At 40.3% G+C, this 25,852-nt stretch overlaps 1 protein-coding gene and 1 long non-coding RNA gene across 8 annotated transcripts in view; one reads left to right on the top strand and one right to left on the bottom strand.

Annotated features, from left to right (window-relative positions):
* NUDT4 (nudix hydrolase 4) overlaps positions 1–3,192 on the bottom strand; it is a 30,046-nt gene extending 26,854 nt beyond the window's left edge. For 3 of the 7 annotated variants that reach the window (XR_012673813.1, XR_012673812.1, XM_075151121.1), the window contains exon 1: positions 2,727–3,160. Coding sequence is in view for 2 of the 7 variants with exons in the window: in XM_075151121.1 (XP_075007222.1) it covers positions 2,727–2,825 (99 nt within the window). In the remaining 5 variants the exon portion in view is untranslated. Of the gene's footprint in view, positions 1–2,726 lie in introns of all 7 variants that reach the window. The other 4 variants (XR_012673811.1, XR_012673814.1, XM_075151149.1 and 1 more) reach the window with 3 other exon arrangements.
* A 5,204-nt stretch (positions 3,193–8,396) lies between these two features.
* LOC142085158 (uncharacterized) lies at positions 8,397–25,281 on the top strand. The gene is made up of 4 exons (XR_012674579.1): positions 8,397–8,443; positions 10,735–10,870; positions 17,467–17,518; positions 25,040–25,281. It is a non-coding gene; the product is annotated as an uncharacterized LOC142085158 (long non-coding RNA).
* Positions 25,282–25,852: the final 571 nt, after the last annotated feature.

Raw genomic sequence — 25,852 nt, 5'->3', positions numbered from 1 at the left:
GAAAAAGAGAAAACTGGCTTTAGGAGACAAGGCTGTTAAGACTTCAAGTCCATCAAAAAAGTGCTAAGAAAGGAATGAGTGCTGTCTACAGATATGTCAGAAAGCAAAGCGCAAGAAAGGAGGAAAAAAGCTAAAACACAGGCACATACGGACTGGCCTTTCAGAAAGTCAGAACAGAAGTAGGAAGACAGGTTAATTCTAAGATTTGTATCAGAAGATTGCTGCAGATACTCATTCCTCCAGACAGAAACTAAGCAGCTGAAAAGTAGAACATGATCTATTGAGTCTTGCAGACAGAATCTTCAGTTAAATAAAAAAGTTGAAGTTTTGATTTCTTGCTTTAAGATTCCTAAAAAGAAATGTATTGCTAAAGATTGCTTTCAGTTGTCTGTTCTATTGTCTCTCCTCCAATGTCTAGCAACTCTTTGCTTACGGGGTAGTAACCCTGTAGGTTAAAATAACTATGAAAGCCCCTATTTCCCCCCCCCCCGCCCCCAATAGCTTATACAGGAGACTGCTGTTCCCCTCTTCTCCCTTCAGTCACCCAGGTACTGCCTTTGTGTTCCTTCACAGCAGAAGTTACCCTGCACTTAAAGATCCCTTGGGATGTAGGTCAGCTGAAAATCAATGGTACAGTCTCTAGAGAATTGGAAAGGAAACACTGAAGACATTTACGTGGAGCTACACGGAAACATATTAAGACAACAGTGTTCAAGAACAACAGAAGCAAGCCTCATCCAGCTAATTCGGGGAACATGGCTGGTGATACAAGTTAATCACTAACAGTAGTCAGGCATCAAACTTCTAAGGAATACGTTCTGTATTGACACAGATGGAGCCGGCACTTGGGAAACAGCTAAGCAAATTCAAGGTGTTGCCATTGCTTTTCTGAAAATAACTTATCAGAAAGTGATTTGAACTGTTTCCACACACTTAATCTACATCCCAAATCTGACTTGGTGTTATCCCATTCATTTCACCCTCACGTGTGTCTACCTGCACAACACCAAAGGCCAGCCTCATGCCAGCCATACAGGTGCTCCATCCACAACACCACAAAGCACTCCAGTGCAACAAGTGTCAGCATCCACTCTTCTTACACAGCCCAGCAAAGCTGCTACCACCATCCTTGGCCTCAGAGGGTGTTCTTATGGACAAACCATTTTTTGAAGCAGCCGGGGGTCTCATTTGGATGCAAGATTGAAAGAGAATATAAGAAGTTGCAGCAGGAAATGAAGAATGAATGGAAATTACTGACAAAGGTGACTCCAACCATGAATTTCCAACTACAATTGGTGCAAGAAAGCAGTTGGTACAATTGGTAACAGTGGCTCAGGAGTTTGAACTCCAAACAAGTCTGAGCTGGAATAGCATCCAAAAATAAATACCAAAGACACATAAATGGGGAAGTATGCTGGAGTATCAGAGATGCTGCTGAAACCAGCAAAAAGAAAAGCTAGACCAACAGCAAGAACTAGCAGGATTCCTGCTGGGCACCCTTCTCCTTTATAAGATTAGGAAAAGCTGATCAGTATGGTCCCAAGGCCATATTTATACCACACCACATAGGGAATGGCGTATACCAGAACACCCCACAAAATTTTTGCCTAAACCCAAGGGTCCGTATTTTGAGATCAGGCCTCTCCCTGCTGCGTTATATTGCTTAGTAGATGTTCAAGCAAGAAATTTGCCATATTGCCAGCTTGGATAGGACACTAGCTTCTTCCAGCATATAGATAAAGGGGGGGAAAAAATCCCAAGCCCTAACCTTTGTAGCTATTTTATAGCTGTTAAACAACAAAATGAAAACGAAAATCAGGAAAGGGTATGCTTCCAGCCTGAGACAGTCTGTAAATGCATTGTGCAATGAAACCATCAGCAAAGTTCCCAGATAACAGCCAGTGCAATTGACCTTGGCTACGAATACAGGACAACTTTGTTGCCACCTCCCGATTCTGCTGCAACACAAAACCCCCGGCTGAGCGCTATCCTCTACAATCAAAACCGCAACACCCCCCTCCCGCCCCCAAGCTCCTTGACAAAATATTTTTAAGGACCGTTTACTCCCTTGGTGGGAAACACCCACCAGGGCGCAGGTTTTCCAAAGACAAGATTTCCACCCCCCTGCCCCCGAAGTATGGCAGGGGCTTCGTTTTAACGCCCTGCCCTCAATGCGCCATTACACATTAACCGATTTTTTGCGCGTTGCGGGCACACAAAGGATAACCCGGGACTTTCGGCCGGTGTCCGATTCCGCCCCGGGAGCTGCCCCCCCCTCCCCGGCCGAGGGGCGCCGCCCGCCGCGCGGGGCCGCGGCCGCGCACAAAGGAGGGCGCCGCGCACGTGGGCCCGCGCCCCGCCGCACCGCACCGCGCCGCCCCAAGATGGTGGGCGAGAGGCGCGCCGCGCCGCGGAGCCGCCGCGCCCGCCCCGCCCCCGCGGCCGGCCCGGCCCGGCAGGGGGGTGCCCGCCGCCGCCCCTGCTCCCAGCGCAGGTCGCGGGCCGGGGGTCCGCACAGCTCCGCCGCATCGCCCCCTCCCTCGACTCGCGGGGAAAAGCCCCGGCGCGACTCTGCGTGTGCAGGGAGGCGTCCCCCCCCCGCGCCCCCCGGCCAGACAAAGGGACGCAGCACCGGCGGGCCCAGAGGGAGACGGCGGAACGGGAGCCCTGCCCGGGCCGGGCCCGGCGCCCCCCGCCCCACGTGCGCGGCGGCTCGGCGGGCTCACCTCGTCCTCCCGCTCGCTGCGGAAGCAGAGGCACGCCGCCCGCTTCTTGTAGCCCTCCCGGTCGTACGTCCGCGTCTGGTTCGGCTTAAATTTCATCATAGAGGCGGTGACACGCCGGCTGCCCCCGGCCGCCGCCGCCGCCACGGCTCCGCTCTCCGAGCGCCGCCGCGCCCCCGGGACGCCGGCGCGGGCCCCCCGCTCGGGAGTGGGGCAGGAGGAAGGCCAGTCCCAGCTGCCAAGCTCCTGTCACAGCAGCGCCGCGCCGCTGCCACCGCCCCAGGAGCCGCGCCGCGCCATGGAGGCTCCCTCGCCGCCCCGCTCGGCTCGGCCCGGCTCGCCTTGCCCCTGAACCGCCGCCCCGCGCCCGCCCGCCGGCCCCGAGCGCCGCGGCGGCCGCCCCTGCGCCCACTATTTAACTGTAACGCACATTCCTGCGCCCGCGCGCGCCGCGCCGCACCGCGCAGGCGCCGGGCGCGGCGGCGGGCGGGGGGGCGGAGGGGAGAGGCGGGGAGAGGCGGGCCGCGGCGGCGGCGGCGGCGGGCGGGGCCCGGGGAGCGGGAGGGGAGGTAAAAGGCCGGTCACGGGGCGGTGGCGGCGTGCTTAGTCACCGGCGGGGGCCCGCCGGGGGTGGGGGCTGTGCCTGCCCCTGAGGGGAGCGGGCCCTGGTGTGAGGCGGGGTGAGGCTCCTCCCTCCTTCCCCCCACCCCGCCCGCCCTCAGAGCGCTGTGGGCTGACAGGAACCGGCCCGGGCCGCCGCAGGGCTGGCTGGCGGGCGGCGGCTCGTGGTCCATCCCCGCTGTCCCACCGGCCGCGGTTGCCCCGCCGAGGCGGGGGCGGGCGTGGTGGGGGCAGGGCTGCCCCACGGGCTTGTGCCCCGGTGTCCCCGTGGGGCGGGTGTGGGACTGCCGCCAGCGGCGCCCGGCCGCGGGCGGTCCCTCCGGGTCCGCAGGGCTACCGCAGGCGCCGCTCCAGCGGCGCTGGGCCTACGTCCAGCACGGCTCTCCGAGCGCGGAAGGGATGCGGTCTCTGCTGGCAGCCTGCATGGCAGGGAGCCCGGCGTAGGTGTGCGAGGCAGGGCGGCTTTCCCTGCTGCGAGGCTCGGCAGATGGAGGGTGCACGTGGCTCAAGTACCGTAGTAAGAGGGTAGCTTTGCCCGTGTAACTTAAACCGTTTTTGAAATAACTTGGTTTTAGAAGATACTGGTGTATGCAGGCTGGGAAAGCCGGCAGCCCATGCTATTTTTTTTTGTTTGTTTGTTTATATAATAACATCATTTAGGAGCTGAAGATTAGCAAAAGGCCTTCCCAATGCTACCAACAGGCGAGGAAAAGGTCTACTCTCCACGTACCTGTATTATCATCTGGTAGGGTGAAAGCCCTGGTGTTTTCATTATCATCAAAAAATCCTGTAATACCCAACCCAAAAGCAAACCAAGGAAATGCTTCTCTTTTCAATGCCCCTGGATTGCTGTCGATTGCAAGTAGCCATCAAAGCACTTACTGCTTGTGCATGAAAGATTGCTTAGTCGTGTTGGCAGACAGAAGGTAGTGTGCGCTTATATACTTGTAGAAATCACCCATCCAAACTGTTTCATAAACATTTTTGTTCACCTGAATCTTACTGATGTTTAGTAGGCTCCTTTGTGCTTTTGAAGTGGACCAATGTGCTTTAAATTTATGTACTACTTGTTTCAGAACACCTTTTTTTTTTCATCCTAAGAGATTTTTTTTTTAACAATTTTGTTGATCTGTAACAAGTCAGACTTTTTATATGCTTTTTGTGGCATGCATTGAAAGGAAATTGGTTCGTCATCACTGGTTACTCTGGTTCTTAGTGAAATTTGGACCTTCTGGTCTTCAGAGCATGAACTAAGCGTGATGAGTCAGTGACCACGGAAGCTAAAGGAGGGGAAGCACAGTTGTATTGATTTATGTTACTTTGTTAAAAGTTATAGTAAGCTGTGAAGTCAAACACTCAAAGATTAAGAAACTCCAAATTTAATTTGCTTTTATACATTGATTACTTGTATAAGCATATTTTTCTTAAAAAGGCCTGTGCCACTTTTGCTGCTTAGCAAATAGACTGGCAGATTAGATTTCTTCTTTCTGTCCTCATTCAGTGCAGACCCAGGTCTCATTTATTACCTCCTGTCACCGGTCAGGCCTCAGGCTACATACAATTTTAGAAGGTATTTAATGGATCCCTAGTCAGAATAAATTCTTTTTTGTGAGGGAAGGACCAATACCCAACTAGTAGCTGAAATTTTTAGTTCGAAGTTTAAAGGGTTGAGATCTGAAACCTTTGAGAATGCTGAGGAATGAAAACATGGTTTTGATGTTTGTATTCATAAACTTGTCGATGATATAGAAAAGGGAGTGTGGTATGGTGTAATGAAACTCAAGGGCTACAAATTAAGATTACAGTTAGCCATTGCACCAACATTTCTTAGATTTTACATGTTTGACCTTGCCAGCTTTACCATATTCCCGTGTAGTTTTAAAGGTACATCTTTACAAACAGCATAGATGTGAATTCATGTAATGCATATAGCAAAAAAAAATCTCGCCACTGGTCTGCTTTTTATAATAGACCATTATGATAGAACTCATTTTGCTTTGGGTTGTTTCTTAAGCTACTGTTTCAGGGTTTACCTTTTAAGACAAACACATTTTAAGGCTTCAGTATGGCTCTTTCTGAATTCTCTTTTTTTTTTTTTTTTTTTTTATTTGGGAGGCTTCACCTCTCATGCAATTGGAGGCCGTTCAAAAGTAGGATTTATACTTAACGAGAGCAGTGTCCAAAGATCAGATGAGCTTAGGCCAGGTTTTCCACTTTTGTACAACTGACCCCTCCCACCCCCAAAAAACAAACAAAACATTTGACTGCCAAATCAGAACACAACACACAAATCCTATCTCTGTTGTGAAACTCGATGGTTTCTTTGTCACGTATCACAGAGGTAAGAGCCGGAAGAGAGCGCTCCGCAAGACGGGCCAGTCAGTAGGCTGGCTATAGTTACGTTTTCTAGTCCACGTACCCTCAAACACAGTAACAGCTCCAACGATTTGTAAATTCATTGGGGCTCTCTCTGTTTTCGTGAAAGCCCCAGATTCTGCCTATAGGTAATTAGGCTTTTATTTTACAAACTAAAAGAAACCCAACTTTGTGAATATGGAAAAATATTAAAAAATAGTGACAGATGAATCCTAAAAAGTGAAGTGTTAGGACGTTTTGGTTTTTGGACCTTGAGGGATTTTGTTTTGAGAGGTGCTTTTTTTTTTTTTCTTTCTTTTTTTTGAGAAAAGTTGAGATTCAGTGTGCCAGGAATTAACCTTAAATGTCTAAAGTGATATTTTTCTTGTTTGGAGATGTGATTCTTAAATGTCCCTTGGTTTTTAGAGTCATCAAGAGGCTTGAATCTTCAAGGGTTTTGTATTTTTTTTTAAGTATTCGATCTTCTTGTAAGTAAGGTATGTGGTCTGTCTATACACAGGAATCGGCAACAACTGTACGTGGAACAGTCAAATCATCAGTAAATAATTAACATTTACAATGCTATCACATATTCATATTTGCAGTAGTTCTGTAATGATATATTGCTTCATATTTTGTTAATGCAGTGTATGAATACTGGGTATCAAATTATGATTGCATGGGATATATTACTGGAAGGAACTACTACAGTGTGGTACCAAAGGTCTATTTTATTCAGAGGTGGGGTTTTTTGTTTGTTTTTGTGAAGAGTGTCTCTGGATTTTGCACTACAGCAATAGTAATTGTGAAATAACTGATGATACCTTGAGTACAAGCGTGAACTAGAGCTGAGTAAACAATGCATGATGCAAAGACACTTTAAAGGAAGTTCAAAAATATGTTCAGTCAAAAATAACTTTCCACCTAGCTGTAGTTACACTTTGAGTGAAGTGAAGTCTGCTTAAATGCAAGGGAACAGTTCTCTTTTCCTTGAGAAGAAAGAAACAGGTTTAAAAATTTACAGAGTAATTAGATTTTCCAGTTCCCTTGACCTACATTTATTGCCGAGATTAGAAACTGCAGTGTTCAATAACTATGTTCTGGCAAGTTTTATGTAACTTTCTTTTCCACTCTTAGTTTATTATGGTTAATAAAAATGAAATATTTGCTTTGGAAGTACTTTCAGTCCTCTACTTAACATTTGCTCTGAAGAGGAATAGATACTTAGTTTTTTTTCTCACCTCTGCAAATAGCATGTCAAATTAATTACTTTATCTTAGGGAAACCAGTGTCTTTAGTTATCATCGTTCTAGATGATCATTTGTTCTGTCACGGTTATAACATTTCTTTGGTATTCAACCGTTAAACCAGCACAAAAATCCAAAAGTTCAGGAGCCAACAGTGTATTGAGAATGCATCCCTCTAGTGCTGCATTGTGTGGGGTTTTGGAACAGTAAATCCTCATTCAGCTGCATTGTAGTTCGGTGAAAGGCTGCAGCTCTAGGCCCAGTCATCATTTCAGCAGAACTTACAGTAACTGTAGCGTTGACGTTGGCAAGATTAACCTGACAACCAGACTGGTTAGCACCTTTTCCAAACCTAGAAAAAAATCTGAAACATATTTGAACATAAGAAGGTTTTGTATATGGATAGTTCTGGATATATTCGTTAGTTCTTATTTAAGGTGATTTACTCCCCCAAGGTACAATAGGAGGGAGCAGTGATTCTTCTGAGATTTTATACTAGTCTGTGGTTAGCTATAAGGAAGCAAATGAGAACAATGCCAAGCTAACTTCCCTGCAAACTTAAAAAGTCATCTTTCTAATGATTTAGCAGTTATGAAAATGCCAGCATTAGTCTTAAAATACTTTTAAGTGCCAAAAAATATGCAAAAAGCTTGCCAAATCGTACACACACACTCTTCTGGTAAACACTGAACAGAGAAAACTTTAAAAAATGGAACACTTACTTATTTCTAAATCATGCTTCTGCATAAAGCAGCTTTTATATAGTAAGTCCCATGTTGTCTTTTCCCTTAGAGTCAGATCTTCACCTGAATCTGTTGTAAAATGCACATTAATGAGAATACATGTACATGCTCATTGTGATAAGGGCTGCATTCCCCATCCACAGGGCTCCCTTATTTTCAGGTGAATCTAGAGCTGCCAACAAATATATTTTCCTTTGGTTTGTTACCGTTGAGCAACTTGAATGAACTGTATGCAATTACACTATTACTGCCCGCCAATCCAGCTTTATAATCTCACCTTTTATGAAAAAGTATAGTTAGCATTGCTTTGATGCCTGGTAAGAGTGACCCTCCCAGTAAAGATAGGGTTTTGCATTAAATGCTTACAAATGGGGATAAATAATAGTCACCAGTGAGTCAAAAGGGAGGAGATCAGTTAAATACAGCTATGTTTATTTGAATGAAGACATCTGAGCATGTTTATTTTTATATATTAAGAGTATTGTATGCTTTTGTGCGCTTTTATGGGTTCAGTGAATTGTGATTGGTTTGAATTTGCTTAAAATTGAACTTCTTTTAGCAAAATAGAAATAGTAGTATTTTACAGAACTGTTTAGCATACTTTACTGGGCTTCTACAATAAAGCTAGATTGACGATACTCAATCTTGGTAAAAGTACCTGGAGAAGATTTTTTTTAACTCATGCAAAATTTTTTTATCTTTATCATAGAGACAACCTAAAACCCCAAGGATTTGGCCAGACTTCATGAAATAAGTAAGTATGAATTAAGATCATTGTTGTGTATTTCAGATTCTCTGTGAGATTATGTAATCTTAAACTTTTTAGCCTGTAGGGCTTTGTTAGTGGGATATCCTATTGTTTAGTTTTATGTTCATAGATATTCTTCCCATGAACAATGCATTTCACAATTGGGTCCTTAGTATTTTCTCCTCCTTAGTTATGAATTCATTGCCATAATACTCTTGTTATTCAAGTTTTGAGTTAATTCTGTTAGTAGACTATTTTTGGTGTAAGTGGATGTAGTTTGGAGAGACTATGAGAGTTACTAGGCTTGTTCAATAATAAAGTTATGCCTTCCAGTGATTGTAGTGAACTCCTGCTTTACCTGCAAACATTTAAAATTATAAGTGTGGCTCCATGAAAATTGTAGTAGTATGAGTAGGATCTTCATTGGTCCTCATTCAGTTTCCTGAATAAAATAGGGTAAAATACGTGTAGGTTTTGAGGAGTTGGACTTCTTGGGAAAATAGGACTTCACTGACTCAAAGCTGAGAAAAAATACCTGAATTGTTCTGGAAGTCTACCTGTGGTTAAGATGTTATCATTCCCATAGCAGCAGCAGCAAGCCTGTACCAAATATCAACCGCTCCAGAGTCCTAGTTTAAGGTTCAGGGGAAATGGGACCGTGAACTGGGTTGCCAAGAGATGGGCACATGTTCTGTTTGGTTAAATCTACTATGGAGCATGTTTTCCAGCAATGGGGTGAGGGAAAGAGTTGGCAGTGGGATTACCTCAAAACCATGCAGTTCTTTCTGGCAGAGCCTATCTCTTAGAAGCCAGGTTAATAATAAAATGGTAGTTGCATTGTATTATTAACGGATGCATCAAAAATGGAAGGATAGACTGCCATTTAAGCAGTCTTCTTTCCTAATCTAACGGAAGTCTGCTTGGAGAGACTTGGCAACTCAAGACTTCCCGCAGAACAGGTCATTTATTTATTATGTTTATTTTGTTATGTTTGTGTAACCAGGTTACTGACTATTTGAGCCTGTCTATTTCTGATATGACGCTATACAAATCTAGTGGAAGAGCTTGTCTGATAATGCACGTCTTTTCTGACTGTGTATAAAAACAGTAATTTGTGGCAGAAAAACATTGGAGGCTTGGCCAAGCTATGCTTTATGAGTAACTGTGCTAAATAGGAGTGGAAGCTATTTTGTGTAGCCGTGAGTTCGAGAAATACTTGAGATAATTACTAAAGGTAATTCCATGTGAGAAGTAAACAATGATTACATTTTGCTCTTATGTCTGGTTGAATTTCAAAGGTAAATCTTGGTAGTAGAGCATAGTGATTTCTTAAATATCTGAACAATGTTTTGAGCGCTGTTATGTTGCAGGCTTCAATCAACTTACTGGAAAAAGTGATTACTGCAAAGGTGTGGTGGCAGAGAAAGCAATAAAACCCCCTGAATGTTCCAATCCACTGTTTTCATCTGAAGGCTTCATTCCAAAATGTTGGCTTTTGACCCTGATGTGTTTGGTCAGGCTTAACCTTTCTTATACAAAGCAACCTTTAAAAAAGATCAGATCTACAGGTCAATATGGGTGGAGTAGACTCATAATAGGTACCCCACCAATTTTTAATCATAGTTAGTCATACAAGAGTGTGAGATTGATTATGGGCTACTTGAAAACATCTAGATATGCAAGCTGATCATTGCCCTCTTTTTAAAGAGGGTATATGATGACTGAATGTGTTACCAGCTTTGGAGCCCAATTACAGTGGGGCCTGGTATTATCACTTTTATTTCAGTGCTTTTGTTTCAGACTGTGGTTTAGCTACTGTTACTAAATATATGCATCAGAGCCGTTTGCAGTTTAACAGTTGAATCTCCTGGTGTTAAGAGGGCCAGCAGAAGATAGGATTTAAGCTGTGCATAAAGGCTTTGCTGGGGTCAAAGGCACAGATGTGTGCCTGTATTATTTTTGCACATAGAGAATCATGCAAGGACAGTTTGTGGGCAATCAGAAGATTTGCATGTAAACTTACATGTTGATAGCAGTAGGAAATCACTGTGGTGGCTCTGGATTTTAGCCTAGTGATTTCCATATGCTTGGGGTTCTGTTGCTCAGCTTCTGAGCAGGTGGGCTATGTTTTCTGTCTGTGGTTATAACAAAATGGCATTGATATGGGGGGTGGAGTCAAAGAAAAATATGTTATTAGAGCTAACTAGGACTCCTTCAAGTTCTTTTTTCCCTAGAAAAGAGAGTTTTACTGAGGAATTGTATTTATTTTGACAAACTGTCTCTGGAAAATGTTCCAGGTCCTGTGAAATAGAATTTGTACTTGAGAAAGCTCATCAGAATGGACAGATGGTTGAAGCATTGAGACCCAGTAAGGTCCAAATTAGGAACAGCCAAGAAGGGAACTTCTAGTTGTTTCTCTGACCAGTGCTCTGAGTGAGTGTTTTTCTTTATGGCACAATCCATATTTATTATTTAAATATTTACATTTATTTAAATTTAAATTATTTAAATCACATGTTTTGATAAGTATCCGTTGAAACTTGTCTGTTTATCTTTTTGTAAAGGTTTGGGTTTTTTCCCCTCATACAGCTAGTATGAGAGGAGTCCAGTATATGTATGCAGGTAGTCTTGAGAATGCATTCACTAGCACTATAGTTTTTCTGAATAGTAATTTAACACAAATTTTAGGAGGATAAATGAAAAAATGTGGTTATACAGAATAAAATCAAGTTTTCCTCCTGGAGTTCATCCCGAAGTTAATAAATCATGTGTTAGTTACTACATTATCATAACTACTGCTCGTTCCCTATAGAAGCTGAGTACATAGTTGTTTGAACTATGTCCTGAGAGACAACAAATGTGGACAATTTCAAATGAAAGCCTGGGGCTGTTTGATTCTGAAATGCAACTTCTTATTGAGATGTGTGTTAACAGCTTCACATCTTTCAGTGTAATGAGGCTCTGGTTTTACTATTCTCTTGATGACAACTGTTAAAATATTGATGGGAGTGGTGTTTAGTGTAAACATGCTGTAAATTAATACCTCTTGCGTTGTTACTGCTTGTAAAGTTGAACCAGTAAGAGTTAGTTTGTCCATTGTTTTATTAAAGTTTGCCATTTCCTGAATTTGGGAACAAATCCAGCTCTTTCGGACTCCTCCACAGAAAAAAATGTTCTCTACTGCAGTGATTAAATTCCTTTCTCAGGAAGAAGAGGAAAGTCTTGTTATCGTTTTTTGATCTTTCTGGTCTGTCTGTTGCTAGTATTGACAGACTAACTACGTCTCTCCAGCTTATGGCAATGTCATTGTGTTGTAATTGTCTCTTCAGTCATCTGAAGGCTGCTTTTTTTTTCTTTTTTACTTTCGCTATATTACTTCATATGTTGTCTTATTAAATTAAATAATTAATGCAACAATTTCCAAACCTCCACTGTACTTGTGCAAGCTTTATAACTTTACCTCTCTACTGACCAAATTAGATACAACTATTCATGTTGTTGACAATCTTAGTTGACTTATATTATGACATTGTAGCTCTATATTTATCATATGATTTCCTAAAACACTGTTTTCAGCTTTATCTCAAAGCTTCCTTGTTTGTGTGAGCATGCGTGTGAATTTTCAGGAATAGTGCTGGGTCCATCTCTTTCTCAACAGATCAAGCGGGAGTGTAGAAAACTTAGAAAGTTTCAACAGTGTTATGCATATTATCAGTACTAAAATGTGGTTTTAAAAGCTTCGTTTTCCATTTAATATAGATTTTAATATTGCTTTTACTGGGATAAATGAGTAATAAATGAGTAACATTTCTGATTAAATTAAAATTGATTCTTCTGAACGAGTGCTTAATATTTTCACTGTGGGCAACGGGTAGGTGAAAAAAACTGTAAAATTTCTTAAAAGACAGTGTATCTTGGTCCTTAAACTACATTTATGTAAGTTATATACTGAAGTGCAACTCTGGGACAAGAGTTTAGGGAACATCTTCTTTCTTATTTTATTTTTGTAGCCAGCTTTAACATTTCTCACAGGATGTAAAAGGCCAAAATTGTAAAAGTACGAGGCTTCTTTTGATATTTATATTATTTCCTGAGCCTTACTGTTACTATTTTTAGAGTTTAGATAAAGCATCTTTATATGTATATAAGAAAGAAAATTCTGACAATAGCAATGCATTACTGGAAACATAAAATGTGTCACAACCAACCTTTTTTTTTTTTCCTAATGGCAATTATGGACCTGATTTCTGTGGTTCATTGTTTGTCACACCTCCCTTCTGACTGAATAATGAAGACTCATCCTAGGGAGAGACTAAAGATCCCATGGATTAAACATATCCTGTGGATTGCTTGTATTAGCAGGAAATTTGTAAGAATGACCCACCAAGGGCAGTGCTTTACTACAGCTCTTGTTATTTTGAGTTTTAAAAGAAATTAAGACATTATGGTCTGAATTAAGTTTGGAATAGGGTTTAGAATTTGACTGAGAGTGAATCAAGTTTAGATGGTTAGAAGGCATAGGCTTCACAATTCATATCCTGATTATGGAAATGCTAAAAGATCAGTTGTATTTGCAACTGCAAATTTGTCGCTATTCAAAGTGCTGACATGTCTTTTGAAATCATCTATTAGAGTCAAGATACTTGCCTTGGAATGTGGCTGGAACCAGATTTTGCAATTGGATACTTGAACTTTGGGTACTAGTTTTCCCCTGATAGTAGGACCAAAATTGTTGTCGTAAGTGCAGATAATTTCTAGAGATGCATCATAACAGAGTCCAGTGAAATAAATGAAAACTGAACACAAGTTAAAATTCTGTAATATAAATGCTGTGCATGTGCTTTTTAGCCTTTACCCCTCCTTCCTTTTCTGATATTCTCCAATTATCCCAATGGTGTTTCCTTTTATCTTTTATCTTTTTTTTCTTGGGAAGCGTTATTCCCTTTGTATCAGTTTTGTGTCATCCTTGTATCTAGGCTGCTGCCAGATGGACTTTTACAAAGGTCTGCTAAAGTCTCTTGGGACTTCATGTATGTGAAAGTGACTTGGATAGATCCAGTTGTAGAACTGGGATTATGCTTGGTAAGAGTGCTGTAATTTTGATCTGTAAGCATTGCCCCAGTAGTAGAGATCGTAAGGCCATTTCATTCTGGAACACTGCAAAATGGTATACTAATTGTATTATGTGGACTCCAGTTGTACGCTTTCCTGGTCAACAACAGTGCAGCAGTCCCGTTTAACTATGAAGTAATGTCTGCCACTCAGTTTGTCCTCAGTTGAACTCAATGTACAGGCCTCATATAATAAAGTCTAAAATACAAAGAATGAGCATGTAGTACAAGTACTTTACTAAAATTCAAAATTCATGCTGACACTACCCGTCCTAAACAGTTTTTAAATATAATGTGCATGCATTATACAGAGATGTTAGTTTATTTTAAGGTAGGATTACTTATTTTACCAACTTCCCTGTTACAATGATTTTGATTCATGCAGAGAAACTGCTTCAGTAGACTCATTTCTAAAGGTACTGTAAAATTCGTGCCTATTTTAGAGACTGTATACTTCTACAGATGAAACCATAATATTGCTCTCTTGGCAGATATTTGAAAAGAACTTTCATGTCTATAGCTATTGAGCATTTGCCACCTTATTTCTGAGTGAATGGACTTAAAATACTAAAGGCAATTTCAAATGTAAAATGATAGAAAGAAACTGTCCTTTCAGGTATTTTCTTTTTGAGTAATGCTTTATGAAATAAATGTTTAGCATGGAAAGATATGTCTCAACAGTTGAAGTTCAGCATAAACTGACAATAGAAGTAAGATTTTGACGTACATCAAGGCAACTCACTAAGCTGGGAGCAAAATTTGCATGGTCAGCAGTCTTCCCCTACTGTACAGCCAGTGTGCTGCAAACTAAATTTGTAGTGCGTCCTAAAAAAAAAAAAAAAAAGGCTGACATAGCTTTTAAGTTCTCTTTTACATGAACTAGGAAATAAACTCCTAAACTCATTTCACTTGAAGATACAAGCTGGATGGGAATCCAACTACTTAGATAATGTTATTTCATTGTAAGAACACTGTGGAGCACCTGTTAAATGTGGATATAATATAAACTCAAACAGGATATTCTTTCATGTTTGTTTTTTCAGGTGAACCATTGGATGATTCTATTTCATAGACCACTCACTAATTACCTTTTCTTTCTGCAGCCACAAGATAGCTTCTTAACACATTGAACTTCCACGTTTTTACTTGATAAGATTCACATTTAACAAAATTTTGAAACTCCAGCGTTGAGAGTAATATATTTGTGCTTTTAAAAGTTGAACAGTACTAGAGGAAGAAGAGGGTGTGATTGAGTGAATGTGGGGAGAAGAATATGCTCAGAAACAGCACATATAAGGCAATTTGTGGAGTCAGTCTGGGCGTGTAGGTATATAGGGTTGTGCCAGGGAATGAGTGAGTCTTCCCGAGTATGCAGAAGGGGCAATAAATATTTGTTAAGGGTAGGGAGAAACACAGCTGAATGTTATAGCATAGGAGTAACTAGCATTTGTGTGAATGAATTGTCACTGTGTAAGAGCCCCAAAATAAGTTAAAAACTTAATTTGAGAAGGAGTAGTAGGTAGCTGGATTACCCTACAGAGTGCTAACTAAGAGCAGGTCCTCACTCAGGTGCTAAGAATGAGAGAGAACTGCAGCTGGTAAAGAAAAGATTCATCCAAGGGACAGAATCAAAGCAAAGAGTGCGATGAAGGCAATGGCTGCTGAGGTAGACAGTTAACCCCCCAACAGCTAAAATGAGGCACAACAGCTGGACAGAAAAGAGTAGTGGAGAACAGAGCAGACCTGTAGCAAGGTCTGCTAGCAAGGAAGGACTCCTGGGGAGCTGGGCATTGGTTATGGCCTGATTCCTGTTGAAGTTCAGAACTTTATTTCTTAAGGGGATGAAAAAATGCTACTTCATACAGGAGATAAATATGTAAAAAGTTTGGGACTGAGAGAAAACATATAGAATATACATTGAGTCACTTTGCTTTTAAAAGCTCTGTGTTTCTCTTTCCTTTCTGCTTTTCCTTTCTTCCCTTCAGGCCTGCTTTTTTCTTTAGTGATCAGCTTATCCTGGCAGTAAGGAAGTTATATGAAGTATAACTATTGCTAATAGAAGGATAATTATCCCTGTTTCACTGTGTGGAAGGGCTGGTCTGTTCAAAGATTACTTTAAATTTTATCATAGTAGATTGTACTCCAATGGACAACAGTAACAAAAAAAACTCCAGGAAGCTGCTAACTGATTTGTATTTTTAATGTTTCATTTGCATTTTATTTACATTTCATTTATTTTAATGCTTCATTGCTCTTCCTTTCAGTTCCAGACAGCTTCTCTTAATAGCCTGAATAAGTACTCATCCTTGTGATATACATCAGACATGCATCTTTGAACACTTCATATAAAAATGCAGAGCTTAGAAAAGATGTACAGGTTCCAAGTCTTCAAACACATTCAGCAACTCTCTTGAAATATGATACTATGTCTTAGTTACTCTGCTGTAGAAAAGCATGCAGAATGGTACGGCGTCATCTATGAAAGCCACATCAATCCTACACTAATAACTATAGCTCATCCCCAGGGTGGGTGATCAGTTTTAATGCTGTCCATTCCCCTTTAGGAGATCTTTCAAGACATACGTTTTTAGTGGATGGTGGATGTTGCAGAGCTTGGGAGGGAAAACTGGAGGTTGAATTCTAGATGGAAAAAGACAGAAGTGGTCAGATGGTTATTTTCTTTCTTCTGTGGCTCATTTTGATGAGCTGTATAGCTTAGTAAATGTCTGTTGCCTTAATCCTTCCTACTAAAAATTTTAGCCAGGCTAATTATTTATTGTGTATGCAGTCCAGAAATTGGAATTAGGATCTACTTTCTGCCTTCATCTCTTATTATATGTATTGATGACTTTTATAATTTTATGACCATGCTATACTTATCCTCTATTGGTGCTGCATAAAATATTTATTTGATAGTATTGTGCTAATATGTGCTATAGTATTTTCTGTATGCATTTTTAAGGGAATAGAAGACTTCTAAGTAGAAAATTAAATGAATGTAGATAGAAATGTTGTGTAAGCATAATTTGTGTCTTGCTGCACCTAAAAGTGTTCAATATTTGGTAACACTTTTCCCCTCCCCACCTCCTACTACAAAACAAATCAATCCTATTCCTGTATTTTTCATGGTCATCAGTGGAAACCTGGAGGATTAGGCCCATGGTGGTTTTCTCACTTTTTTTATACTGTTTTATATTACCCAAATTGTTTCTATATATGTATTTTGGAAGAGCTTTTACTTAGTAAAGTAAATGTAGGTATCTTATAAAAGTTCAAGTAAAATTAAGTTTTCCATTCTTAACATTCTCACATTTGTCTTCAATAATATGTCTTGCTACATGAATGTAGATGGAAAAACCTGGAATAACTGAAATCAAGTCTGAGAATTCAATGTAAAAATAAGAATATTCTCTGTAATTAAAAATAAAATTCCCGTATGGGCAGACAGTTCTAGAACTTGTCACTTCAGGGCTTCTTATAACCTCCTTTGAAGGATTTTTTTACAAGTGCTCATGGAAACAACAGGATCACTGACTTGTCTAGTAGCATTATTTCTATGACTTTAATGGTAATCTTGTGCAGAAATGAGCTACAAAATGACTTAAGTAGATCATGTAGACTCACATTAGCCATGATACTGATTTTGCCGGTAAGGAATATTTTCAAAGAGTAGCCCAGGCCAGACAGGCCTGTGTAAATCCTAACCAAATAGTTTGCAATGGTAAAGTAAAACTAACCATTTTTACTTTGTTTTGAAATAATATACAAAAATTTTAAACTTTCCTTTAAAAAGTGCCTCTTCCCCCTCTCCCACCCCAGCTTTTCCAGCAGTGGAAACATATCAAATTGCCTGCTGCTATGCAAAAGAGGACTGAAATAGTTCCATGTTAACTCTTTTTTTTTTTTTTTTTTTTTTAGCTGTTGCTCCTCAGCTGTTTTCTAGAACAAAATGGTTGTCGTCTGAGAGCAGGTAGGCAGTGAGTTCTAGGCTGATCTGAAAGTAAGGTGAAGTGGAACTATAGAAAGAATTTCTGAAAACTAAAGTAACAACAGTGAGCATCAAGAGAAAGAATGGAACAGAAAGGAAAGGCAGGTATGATGAAAGGGAAAGGCAGGTATGAATGGCAAAAAAAAAAAGAGAAGAAAGATGCTTTTATGGTGCATACTAGCTGCAGCTAGTAAAAACGGTACTGCATTTGCCCATCTGAATTAAGATTTTGGTCTTTGCATCAGTGAAAGCATGTTTTCTGCTGCTGCCAGCTACCATTTTGGGAACCTTGTTGCATATGGTATTTGTGATATTTCCTCCTTAGCAAAGAGCCAACATTTTGTTCCTAGTGATGACTAAATAGAACGCCTCTGAAAATGTGCTTAACTTTAATTTTTTTACACTCTGGGTTTTTTGTTTCATAGAAGTAATCCATAGAGTTGCAGTAAGAAAATATAAATCTCTTCAGAAGGGAAACAAGTTCTTTCCACACATTGTACGTAAACAGGCTTAAAATCACATTGTTTTCAGGAGGAACACAAAGCATCCAATTACTTAGATGACACTTCTATCACCTGGTAGATTAAACAACATTAATTCCCATTATTCATTGGTGAGAAAGGAATATTTGCTTACCTGCAAGCTGGACATGTCAGTTTATGTGTCTAATGATACCTGTAGTTTGGTACAACATTTCTAATAGATGCAGAAAATAAAGCAGGTGTTTTTCTGTATTGTTTTATCAGACAATTGTTGCTAACTGTTCTGATATGCTTACAGTATACCAAATTGTTGTAAGCCAATGGCAAAGCCTGTGGACCTGGGCATTCCTGTGTTCAGGAATTTTCATACTAAAAGCATCACTTTCAAGGCACAACACTACAGCTTACAATAACCTCCCACAGATCAAACCATGTAATTCAAGTGCAACTCCTAGAGTATCACTCTTCATATTTTTTTCCATAATTAGTTTGCAGGGTGGAAACCTCTTCTGGGATGGGGGAGGTTAGGTTTCACTTGTATCTTCTAGTCATCAGATATAGGCTATTCCAGCTACAGACTCAAAAGTGCCAAAATATAGTTTAAACCCTAACAGTCCTGCCTTGGAGTAGAGGAATGGACCGGATGACATTTTAAGTTCTACTTTTCCTTGTCCTAGAAATAAAGATTTTTTTCTGATTCTTTGCCCTTGGGAGCAGGGTAGTCCCACTGGTAGCTGTGTCTCATTTATACAAAAGGAGATAAATTGTCAGTCAGCTGTCACTGCTGAAGATCTGTTATGACACTGTGGCATGCAAAAATAAGTGGTGTCTACAGTGATATGTCCATAAACCATTTAAGACTTTAAGCATTGAAAGTAATATAAGTACTGGTTATCATTTTGCACATTTCTCTCTGTTTCCATAACAAGAAGAATTTCTACTCAGAATCAGAGTTTCTTAGGGTAAAACCTGTTTTTGGAATGTATTTCTGCTAGTATGCTGGAGAACAAGACTCAGCGTGTGCTAGCATTCTCAATTTTCTTTGACATTCATCATTTCTAGCACAGTTGCTTTTTTTCTTTTCTTTTTTTTTTTTTTTAATGAATATCAGATCTTCGTAATGCCAGCAAGGATGTCCTGTTGCCAGGCAAAAAAAGAAAAAAAAAAAAAAGCCCAGGAGGCAATAAATGGAATTGATGTATTTTTTTTTTTAACTCTTTTTACTCTTAAAGTAATTTGAGTAGCGTGCAGGGTTTCAGAACAAGATGTGGCATGTGTTTATTTTGGTAATAGCTGCCATATGCTATTTTTCTTTTTTTCTTCAATCATCTCCTCTCATAAAGGGGGTTGAACACTAACAAAACATAACTCTAAAGAGAGTCACCTTAAACACATTCCATTGTGTTACTATAAACTGATGCAACCAAACTGCTTGACAGCCAGGGTAATAAAAAATGTACCCAAATACATTTTGTGTATAAAATAGCTGTTAAACAGAACACAAATGCAGAACCTGAAAGCTAGTTTTCAAAGATATCTGAAGGAAAGAGAAGGAGAATAGGGATTTCCTTAATATTGGACTATGCTGTCAGAGTTTCTGAAAGAGTTAGGATAATATAGTGGTAACCAGCCAGTGCTGTCACTTACTATTAAAAGCCATACATAATGATATACCTCTTGATATATCTTTTTGTGCTGGCTATGTGGTTGTCTCCTTGCAAAATGAACATGAATTATGCCTAAGACATGCATGTATTTTTCCCCCTTTGTCCTGAAAAGGTATTGAGGCAGAAACAGTGTAGTACAAAAGCTTCTCCCTGCTGTTGGAGTGCAAAGGCAATAAAGCTGAGACCGACAAATGCATTTAGGAGCCTGATTCCCATTGAAATCAATAGGAATTGGGTGCCTAAGGGCACTTGCAAATGTGGGTCTGACTTCTGGCTAGGCTGCATAACAATGTTATTGGGAGGAACCACGGATGGGATGGGATCAACCAGCACGTTTTGGGTTCCACTTCCATTCTCATGTTGGTCCTACCCATTGTTTGAACAGTCCTAGTCAGCCCTTGGACCACCATCAGCGATGAGTTTGCCGACAGCTTGTTCTTTGTGACAGTCAAGTTGAGCTTTCCATTGACAGTAGCCCACAGCAAAGACTCCTTAGTTTCTGTGTGTCATCTTTCCTTATTTTGATTCCTGCATCAGCCACAGATGTCTCAGTGCGTGATGTATGTTGCCTTTCTCTTTTAGCTTCAAAAGATAGTCCTTTCTGCAACCAGTAGCATGCATTTTGCATTTGTATTTAAGAAAGGGAAAGATTCCATACTTTGGAAAGCTGTTTGTTTCTTGGGTTGTTTTCTTTGTTTTATATTTGTGTGCAATTAAATCTAAATGTCCCCCTCTCCCCTATTTAAAAAAAAAAAAAAGCAGAAGAAAAGATTTTAATCCTGAATTTGTGTGGTAGCATGTTTTGTAGCTATGTCATGAGATGCTTTTGTATTCTGTTTAACCAACTGCAGCAAAGGTAAACGACCATTTTTATCCACGTTTTTTCCAGACACGGCACCGTGATCTTGCTTGTAAAGGGGAGTACAGTGTTATTATAACAATGTTTATTAGTCTTGTACTAGAGGTGGGTGATGTTGGTCTAATCATTTAAGCTTAGTTAGCAGGGTGGGGAAATGTGTTAGCTCTACTAGTGATATGGTTGAGGGTCTTGTGATGTAAAAATTCCTACCAATTTTATTGCAGGGCTACTGAGAACCACAGTTGTTGCAAAGACACAGAGTCAGACAGCACTGACTCTGGGTCTTCCGCTCTGATATTTGTGTCCCATCTTCTGGATGCCCACAGTTCACATGCTCTGAAATTAAATTTAAAACATCCTCAAACAGTGTTTATATCTACTGTCACTACATTGTGCAAACATAGCCATCAATGTCTTCTGAGCTGCAATCTGCCTTGAAGAATTTCTTGTGATGCTGCCCACACAAGAGGTTTTGCAGATGGAAGTTGTAGCACAAGCTCCCAGTCTTTGCCTTTTATCCTGAAGCTGAAACTGAAGATAGAATTCTTACTGGCAGATAAAAAGCCAAAATCATTGGGAACAGCCTAGATATATATAAAACAAATTTGTATTACAACAGATGTGGATGTATGAAAGATGATAACAGAGGCAGTAGCTCTTCCAATGGTGCCTTTCTGCATGGGATGTGTGCTCAGGCTTAGGTGATAGGAAGGTGGCTGTGCTATTTTGTAGCCTCTTCCCTCTCCATCTGCAGCATGGCCTCTTGACTGTTGCTTATAAAAGCATCAGAGCTGAAACTGAGTAGAGGATGAAAATCCCAGAAATTCTAACACATTTTTAAGTTTTAGCATTTTGTTAGCCTTGGTTCTCTCCTGGATGCTTGGATCACCAAAGTATTTTTTTGAAAACAATTTCTCAGTGGGGCTGCATGTGTGTGTAATATGTTACAGTTTACCTTAAATATATACCTGCACTGCAAAGTAAAATTACACATTGCTATGATGTAATGTATTGCTTTCAGAAAAAGGTCAAGACTGTTGTGTGCATTAAAATGAAAAATTTATCTTGGCAGACTAACAGAAGTTTCTCATGGCTTAACTGCTTCCCCTCAAATTTCAGTATAATTTGAGTTTATGAGAGCATTAGGTTAGGCAATCAAAATGTGGTACAGCGAATGTCTAGCATCTCTTCATTTTGAAATAGCAGTCTTTAGTGTGTCTTGGAAGTTTGGCACAGTTTGCACTGAGACAGATTTAATTCCCGGTCTGCTTCTCTGCTTTGTCATGTCATTTACCCCTTTGCAATGTCCTTCCAACTGTGATCCATAGTTTCTAATAAAACCTAGCCTACTCACAAAAATTTAGTGTCTCAGATAGTTGAGAAGGCAAATTGCCAATTTTGTTGTCTATGTTCAGAGCACTAATGACCACCAGCTGTGACTGTATCTACATTGCAGTTAAAGGTGTGACAGCAACACGTATAGATATTGCTTTGCAAATATTGATCTAGCTAGCCTAGGCAACAGCACTGAAATTACAAGAGCATTGAGTCTGGCTTCAGCTGTACAAACCTGGGCAGAGTCCTGGTGCTACGTGGTAACTGAAGCCTCTGCAGTGTTACTTTGCTTATAGCTAATGAGTTTTTGCGTAAGTCAGCTTCAGTCCTACCTTTGACTGCAACTTACAAGTAGCCCGAAACTCATTCTGAATAAAGAGGAGATACTAATACTAATGAAAAGGATTAATGTGAAGAAACAAAACAGTCAAGATGGAAGAGATGATGTTGCATCTTATGACTCCTTGCTTGGTCTTACGACTGCTTTCTTGACAGGGAAGCAGTAGTGTTACAGCATCAGCAGCCAGACCATGTCTGTCTGGCTTTTGGTCTCAGCTTGACCAAGAAGTGTTTATATGCAGTTCATATAGACCATCCAACTATTTTCTTTGTCTTTTTCATCTCCAGACTAAACTAGTTTCAGCATGCTTTGTGTCAGCTATTATTATTGTCATTATTGCGCTTATTATTGTCATTAATGCCACATATATGAATCAGGTTCCAGGAGCTCACAAGATTTAGAAAAAATCCACACGCACCTGACTTCTGTTTGCTTCCCAAGGTTTTGACTCACTGGAGGTTCACGTTTTTAAACTTTTCTTTAGAAGCATTATAAATCCCTTTTAAAAAGGCCAATGCCCTCATGCTTCCAAGAACAATGTAAGAATCTGGATTTGAATCCCCTCAGCTGAGTAGTCTCTTAACTTCCTCCCTGAATATGCCAGCCTCTAGACAGCCATGTAAAAGGTGGGGCATGCCACCTTCTGCTTTTGTAGTGCTTCTAAGTGAAAGTGTGTGTTATACCCAGTGTTTTAATCTGGTCTTGATGTGGCACTTGTACTACAAGCCTGTCTATTGGGTTGATCAGCAGACAAAGCGCAGGCCTGATGATAGCTTGTGATCAGTAGGCATGAGGTGGGCCCTTGAAATGCTCAGCTAAACCACGATCTTGGCATGCAGAGTAGTAGAACGTCCGGCACTCGGCTAACTTCACTGGTGAGAGTTAAAGCACCAATGACTTTTCAAGTGCCAGAGCTTCGAAAGCAGTTTCATATTTATAAATACAAATGTTACTCAGAGCAGAGCCAGTTGGTATGAGGTAACAAGTTACTGTGCCTCAACAGGTCTGTATGCTCTGTGCTCTTAATTTAATCTACTTAATTACTCAAGTAATTTGAGTGAGCATACTCCAAAGTGAAGGGAGCTGAGCTGCTGTGAGTTACATTGCATTTTTTTTGTTGACTTGCACAGCCAATTACTGTAGGTCAGCTGAGGTGTGATATTTGATTAGCTTCCAGCAATTCATTTGAACCTTTGAGCCTTCAGACACCTAAAAATCTCAGTGGATGTGGCATTAATGATGTAGAAGCAACTTATCTGAAAGTTCTTTCAGCTACTAGGGAAGACACTTAAGCCTACATTTGTATGAGAGGGGAGCAGCTGGCAGGGCATTTTTCCACACTGCTTTGGAACTTGCACTTCCCCCAATACCAAAATAGTTCTGGGACATGCTGCAGTGGCCTACTTGTTTTTCTTAGCGGTAAGGGGTTGGGAGGATTCTGGTGGAAGACTGTAAATATATCTTTTCAGCTGTTGAGCTATGTTTATTATCAAGTAAAAGGGAGCTACTGCTTTAGTGTGTCTTTATAACTGACATTCTAAAAATATAATCTCAAGCAAAGGGTAAGCGTCCCTTTCTTTAGAGTGGCTGTATTCCTATGGAGTAACAATGAAAAATCATACATGAGAAAGGAGGCAAATCCATTTTGCTGAGAACTAGCAGAATGTGTAGCAGTGTATATATATATCAAGATACTGAGGGTAAGACTTGCTAATGAATTGAGGGTAAGTTCTCAGTGAACTGATATTTACTCTAATTTTAGCTACAGTAAGTCTACCTAATATTGGATTGTCATTTGTGTCCTTCCTACGAACATACATAATCACTCTAAGTAGCAAAATATTTGAAGGTGGAATTGTGGTTACAAAAGACAGAAAATGGGAATTATTTTTTCAGCTTATTTTAGTTCTGTAGACTTTATTACTTTCAAACAAAAAATATCACCTCCCACCACTCTTCACATTGTATATTCATGCCAATAAATGGAATATAGGAGGAATGATAGTGATAGGGGTTTGAAAATAGGCTTTCACGTATTAATGGCTGTAATGGCACGATAAATGTCAGGACAGAAACAAAGTCTTATTGAAAACAATGTAACTGCAAATAGGAGTAAAGAGCACAAAACTGCCAGTGGATTGCTCACAATAAGAGTAATTTCTCCCACTTCATTTTATAATTCTCTTACCTCACTCTCTTTCAAAATTATAGGGAGGGAGGGTGGGCAAAAAAATGTAATATTACAAGGCTGTCCTAACTCTATATAGAAGATGATGAGCTTGTATCTCATGAACAAATATATCCCAAGCTTCAAGATGCCATGGGATCATATTTCATTTACATCATAAGTTATAAGTGATCTCTGCATTAGCTTTTCCCCTTCTTCCATCACCTTTTACCTTCCAAAGTTCTTCTAAACAGATTACATCTCTTCAGATTTATATTTGCTTTGCTAATGGCTATTTTTGGCTTATCAAATGGCCCGCTTTACTGCTGAAGCTCTGTTTCAGTGTCTTCTCTAATTCTGAAATTTAAATTTCAAAGCTCCAGAGTCTAATTTTCATAAGTGACTGATGAGCCTAAGTCACTTCTGCTAGTTTTGAAAATTTTAATCCAGACGTTATCTTTTTGTATTTATAGAGAACTAGGTACAAGCAGAGAAAACGTTTGAAAAATTTTCTCATAGGCATGATTTAAAATGCAGGTTTACTGTTTGTTTACAGAAAGCCAAACCCACCTGCTCTCTGCTGAGTAGTTTGGTATGTGCTGGACTAACTTGAATCAGATCATCTCATGTCTAAGAATCTTTCTACTTCTTAGGACATCTTACAGAGGCTGCTGAAGATTTCCTGAGAAAAGCAGTCTGCAGCATCAGAGAATGCACAGGGGTGGAAATACAACCATAATAAAAAGACTTCAATTGATTTTTGCCTGGAAGCAAGATCTTAATGAAATGGCTTCAGCCAGCATGACATAGCCCGATGATTGTGATGAGGATTGTGATGAGGGTGCAGAAAGATGCCTCACATCTGTTACCCAAAGTAGTACGGACTGTAAGCACAGAGCAGGTAAGCACCTGGGTCTTCTATTGTATTAATTTCTTCCACTTAGTCTGGCAGGAGTAATAAAATGATCTGTTACCTACAACGAGTGAGGAAAATGTTTACAATAGACAGAACAGAGAGGAAGGCATTAATATATTTTTTTTGAGGAATAATATATACCATTCTTCTCTTCTGTGTTCATGAAGGTTGAATTAAAACTGGAACAGGTGCAGGGAAAGGCTATGAGGGTGATCACAGGAATGGACAGCATATTATAAAAGCCCATAAAAGCTTTGTTTTCATGCGCTAAATAAGCCCACATCTCTATAAATATGTGAGAGGGGGAAACAGGCTGAAAAACAATGTGGGGATAAGAACCTGTGTGTGTGAACTAGGCTAAAATAAATTAGAGTAAGGTTTTTAAAACCACCTAACGTTCAAGTAGGAGGTATGAGAATGGGAGCCCTAACTTCATTTAGGACTGATTAGTTTAAGAAAGCAACACTAACATTGAGAAGACAACAACCTGGAGATTGAGGTGATTCTTTTCCATCCTATTCCCATGGAGAAACGGTAATGAAAATGTTGG

Source organism: Calonectris borealis, chromosome 1 (genome assembly GCF_964195595.1).
Source record: "Calonectris borealis chromosome 1, bCalBor7.hap1.2, whole genome shotgun sequence".
NCBI classification, from domain to species: domain Eukaryota; kingdom Metazoa; phylum Chordata; class Aves; order Procellariiformes; family Procellariidae; genus Calonectris; species Calonectris borealis.
This window is presented reverse-complemented; position numbering and strand designations above follow the sequence as displayed.